General features: G+C 32.6%; 1 protein-coding gene across 1 annotated transcript; it reads left to right on the forward strand.

The window, feature by feature from the left end:
* The first annotated feature begins 139 nt into the window (after positions 1–139).
* RpLP0 (ribosomal protein LP0) lies at positions 140–3,844 on the forward strand. The gene is made up of 7 exons (XM_068772247.1): positions 140–237; positions 396–488; positions 757–993; positions 1,281–1,437; positions 2,310–2,434; positions 3,107–3,343; positions 3,581–3,844. The coding sequence occupies exons 2-7, from the start codon at positions 435–437 to the stop codon at positions 3,722–3,724; spliced, it is 954 nt and encodes a 317-aa protein (XP_068628348.1). The 5' UTR covers positions 140–237; positions 396–434; the 3' UTR covers positions 3,725–3,844.
* Positions 3,845–5,578: the final 1,734 nt, after the last annotated feature.

Genomic DNA, 5,578 nt, shown 5'->3' on the forward strand with positions numbered 1-5,578 from the left:
CATTTTATTTTACAAAATTACTCAGAAACATTTTCTGATAGGTATTATACTCAAAGAATTGCTAAAGGAATGTCATGGAATAAATCATTTTATATCATAATCATAATAAATGAGTGCGTTAATCGTATTATTAAAGTATCGATTTTTTAAAATGATCATACCTAAGTCACATCACTATATCTTTCTCTTGAGTCCCACGAAGCGCACAAGGTTTGTGCGTATTTGTGTTTGGTCTTGGTAAGTAGTCTAAAATCTTGATTAATTGATGTAATCAGTTATTAAAAATTACCTTTTATTGTTCAAAACCTATGATTTTTTAATAATATATTAGTCGCAATAAGTATTTGTATGTAATTTGTGTATATCAATAACCATAAATGTGTTTTTCTTTCTAGTCCTTAAATTTCTTCGAAGTCCCTACTACACTCAACAAGATGGGTAGGGAGGACAAGGCTACTTGGAAGACTAACTACTTCACTAAAATCATCGTAAGTACAATTATTTAGAAATTTTTGTCCACGTTTGCATGTCTGTTCTAATCCCAGAGCTCATGACAGTGGTTCTCTGGATTCGCTTTCAGACTAAATTAATTGATTCAAATTTATCCTAGTGTGATATTATGATGATATTTTATATTGCACTGGCATTTTGAATATACATGTCTCTATAATAAAATCATCGAACTTTAGAACTTATTTTTTGCATTTATAACATTAACTGAATGGTGTATAACAACATACATTATTTAACTTTCAGCAACTGCTTGACGAGTATCCAAAATGTTTCTTAGTGGGAGCGGACAATGTGGGTTCCACCCAAATGCAGCAGATCCGTATCTCTCTGCGTGGCCACAGCATTGTGCTCATGGGCAAGAACACCATGATGCGCAAGGCTATTAAGGACCATCTGGACACCAACCCAGCCCTGGAGAAGCTGCTGCCCCATATCAAGGGCAATGTTGGCTTTGTGTTCACCCGTGGTGACTTGGTGGAAGTGAGTAAAGACACTTAATGTTTTCTAAATTACCTTGTTAAACAACTTTTCATTATGGAAAATGATGAATATTCTAAGGTTTGTAAATAAAATCATATCCTCTATAATGTTAAATATTCTTACAGAATATCCGATTAATATTTCATTATATTATTTACTTATAACATTTGTCATGATGTTTAAGACCTCTTAGTGAAATATAAATTGATTGTTAAAATTAATATTTATTTTCTATGAAATAGTTGCTTCATAGTAGAATGTGCATACAAACTATTTTTTTTTACCAGGTGCGTGATAAGCTGTTGGAGAACAAAGTCCGTGCGCCAGCTCGTCCTGGTGCCATTGCTCCTCTCTCCGTTGTCATCCCAGCACACAACACTGGTCTTGGTCCTGAGAAGACCTCTTTCTTCCAGGCCCTCTCCATTCCCACCAAGATTTCCAAGGGTAAGATACCTCATTTTTTTCATCCCATAATGTCAACTTATCCACATTTAAACTAATTTTTTTTTCAATTCAGAGTAAATTCAGTTTATAATCATTACTTGCTTGAGTTCTATATAGTTATAAATTGAATAATTTTATTTATTCTTACTGTAAATGTAGATACTTAAATATGTCTGTCCTAATACCAGTGAACATAACAATGGTTCCCTGGCTTCGCTTTCAGACTAAATAAACTTCTTCAAATTTATCCTAGTGTGATATTTTCATCATCAATTTTGCACTGGCATTTTGGAGATACACAATTTTAATTTTTAAATCCTACTAGACTGTTAGACTTTAAACATTATATTTAAAAATCTCATTTCTGAAGAATATTAATTTAAAGAACTATCAACAGAAATTTCTTCATCAGTTTTTGAGAAGAGAGGTTCTCTTTACTGTCTTATAAAAATTGTTGTGCAGTAGCATCCAATGCTTGTATCAACAAAATTACATGGCTTTATATGGGAATTATATTATAAAAGATTTTGAAAATGGTCTGGCTAATGAATGGTACATTATCGAGATGTTTTTTTTATATGTTAGTTGAAATATGTCATTGTTGTCGCTCCAATGCATCTTGACTGAGAATTTGAATTTTTCTTGTTGTTTGCCATTAGTCATGACTTCAGATTAACAATTGTGTTATTGTATGTAGCTTCTAGACCAGCATTGCTACTAGAAATGCTACCCTGTTTCCTTGTATATTTTTTCTGCTTTATGAACTGCTTGCTATGTATAGTCTATATAATCACTAAATACCAATATAGGAGGCCATCTATTCGTAACTTGTTATACTCACTAATAGAATTACATAAATAATTTGTTTTCAGGTACTATTGAAATCATCAATGATGTGCACATCTTGAAGCCCGGCGACAAGGTGGGCGCTTCTGAGGCCACTCTCCTGAACATGCTGAACATCTCCCCCTTCTCATATGGTCTGGTAGTCAAACAGGTGAGCAATGGAAATCACCAAACATTTTGTATCTATATTAATTACTTTGTTACACATTTTTAAAAAAATATGAAAGTGTCAAACTGTCCAAAGAGTTGAGTACAGCTTGCATGTTACAGTGCATTCTGATAATTTATCTTTGGTATAGTGCATGCTGCATGGTTTATTTAAAACATTTCAGTCAAATAGCAGAAATGTAAACCATGAGCAGACATGTTTCTCAATAGCAAATGATTATATTACATTAAAAGATAAAAAATTATTGATAGTGAAAATAAGTTAAATCAAATGTATATAGCACAAAATTGAAACATTTTCAGTATTTAATAAATTAAAGCAGTGCTGATGGACTTACAGCCAAACAGTTATCCTGTAGTAGATCAAAATAAGTAAAAAATAACATATAATAGTGAATATTTAATTAATTTATCATAACAATAAACAATGATTACTTACATAAATAATTTGTTTTGGAGACAGCATAGTTACTAGCTAACCTATTTGTGTGCATAAGACTTGTATGTTCGTAAATTTCATTACAATTATACATATGTTTAACCCAAGGAAAGGCAGACAAAATATTTTTTCTCTCATTTACTTGAGTACAGTAATTCTATTGGTGTTCCTTATTCATATTTAAATTGACTTTCTTATCAATTTTGTGCAAACTAGGTGTATGACTCTGGCACCATCTTCGCTCCGGCTATCCTTGACATCAAACCTGAGGACCTCCGCGCCAAGTTCATGGAGGGTGTCGCCAATGTGGCTGCTCTTTCCATGTCCATTGGCTACCCGACAGTTGCTTCTGCTCCTCACTCCATCGCCAACGGCTTCAAGAACCTGTTGGCTATTGCTGCCGTTACAGAGGTTGAATTTAAGGAAGCCACTACCATCAAGGAGTTCATCAAGGTACTGTATTGAGGAGGTGTTGATGTTTAAACATGAAATAGTCTTCGAAAATGTTTTAAGGAAAACCTATTGTACATAAAATGGATATTTTTGAATTAACTAACTGATAATACAAATTTAACAAGTTGTATACTTATAACCCATCCCAGGTTAGCCTAGTGTACATAATGTTAAGCAATATTTAGGAATATAATTTGAATGAATGAACAGGATAAATTATTTGATTGTCTAATATAGGATCCAAGCAAGTTCGCTGCGGTGGCAGCTGCCACCGCCCCGGCTGCTGCGGCGCCGGCCGCCGAAAAGAAAGAAGAGGAGAAGAAGCCCGAGAAGGAGGAGTCTGAGAGTGACGACGACATGGGCTTCGGTCTTTTTGACTAAAAAGCTGTGGCTGCCTCGCTCCCACTGCGTATTACGCACGCGCCGCCGGCTTGGACAGCCATATGGCGGCCTGCGCCTCTGCGTAGCGGTTGCTAGTCAATAAATGCTACTTTGACAGTTTTTCTTGTTTCATTTCAATTTGAAATTACCCACATTTTTAAATACAAACAAAATTTAACATGTCACTGAGAAATCCATTTCACTAATAAATAACTTAACTGTCGCTTGCCCGCTTTGCGAGGTGCGCTCTACCTTTTGCCACCTTGTGGAAATATATTTGCATGTAGTCACAGGAATCTTGGTGGATGTGGACCCTTCCAAAAAATGGAAAATGTTTTATTACCATGAAACTGATTTTGCGTGAATGGAATATTTTATGGTATATAGGCAAAATTTTGTAGAAATGATAGTAGGGTAGACATTTATTCATTGTTATGCCATTGATCAGTTAGAGTGAAATAGTGGGGTCATAGTTCAGTCGGAATACTACAGAGGTTTGTTTTCCCGACAAATATAATTTATGAAGGGTATGCTTATTAAAAGACGATTCGTGTCAAACGATTTTATTTCTTTGGTTCATAATTCTATGTAACGGCGCGAAACACGCTCCTCGCAAAACAATATTTACTTTAAAAATACATTAGTCCCTCCGATCACCAGTATAGGTGAAAAACAAATCACAAGGTACCGTTTTTAAATAATAAACTTAAGCTTTAAAACGATTATAATGATTAACTACAATAAATGGCTGAAAAAACGTAGTTTTAAACACAAACTTAAAATTTCATCTAATACTAAATATAGTCTGTGAAGAATGTTAGTGAAGTGAAAGCTGAAAAAGTGACAGTTAAAAATTTTATAGTCTGATGATTTTAATAGATCTATAACATGATAACAATTGGTTATGTTTCTAGCTATTTATTCTTCATTTTGTCACATTCTCGATGGTTTTACGGAAATTTTCTTGTCTTCGCCGACTTTATTCGTCTAATCACAGTTCTATGGACAATTTAGTACTTTCTTAGATATATATTATTCTGACTTAAGATAAATTCTATCAATTATTATACATATATAGAAGACTATGTGCATGGACAGTATGTACATTGAACATCATATTCCGACGTAATATTTTTTGTTACACACAATGAAAAGGAAATTTGTTACTAATTCATTATAAAAAAAAACAATAAAACTTTATAAGGGTAGTTGGAAAATAAATAATCTAAATGCTATAAAAAGGTTACATGTTTACAATACTTTTAAGTAATAATGGATAATGTATGTATGAACTAAAATATATTCAAATTTCATTAACTATTGAATAACTGTGAAATTAATAGGTTCATACATTTGGTCAACATGTCACTGAAATGTCATTTTGACAACTGACAGTTCAAACAGTTATTTACTGAAAATATTTATACATTATTATCGCTTATTCAATGAAACATTGCACTAATATTAGAAAATGTAAATCGGTCTGACTAAATCTTTTGATGAAGTATCCGGTAATTAATCTAATATAGAAAAACAAGTGAAATGTAAGCAATTTTTGATGAGAATTTTTAATTATTGTGTTAAATTTAAATAAAGTACCTTCCGTGAAAACGATTCTAATCACAATTTGTACAAAACCCAAGTTTGTTCATTTTAAAATAAATTCAATCAATTTCAACATCAGTGTCAATTTGAAAGAAACATTAATCTTCTCACTCGGCTTTATAGATCTATAAAAAGAGATTGAATGTTGTGTTGCTTATTTACCTAAAGTTTAACCGTTGGCTTAATATGGCAAGCATTTTTGTATTGAAAACATCCTGATTTGGAAATCAATATAAGATTTTTATTTAA

This window comes from Battus philenor, unplaced genomic scaffold (genome assembly GCF_028537555.1).
Source record: "Battus philenor isolate CCGP_79_NKW_IND1 unplaced genomic scaffold, ilBatPhil1.0.hap1 SCAF_5, whole genome shotgun sequence".
Classification (NCBI taxonomy): Eukaryota; Metazoa; Arthropoda; class Insecta; order Lepidoptera; family Papilionidae; genus Battus; species Battus philenor.

Bases quoted from the DNA above. Each gene is read 5' to 3' on its own strand.
- RpLP0 (XM_068772247.1), top strand. From the start codon at position 435: ATGGGTAGGGAGGACAAGGCTACTTGGAAGACTAACTACTTCACTAAA. The intron at 489-756 runs GTAAGTACAATT...TTTAACTTTCAG, and splicing joins ACTACTTCACTAAAATCATC to CAACTGCTTGACGAGTATCC. The intron at 3,344-3,580 runs GTACTGTATTGA...TGTCTAATATAG, and splicing joins CCATCAAGGAGTTCATCAAG to GATCCAAGCAAGTTCGCTGC.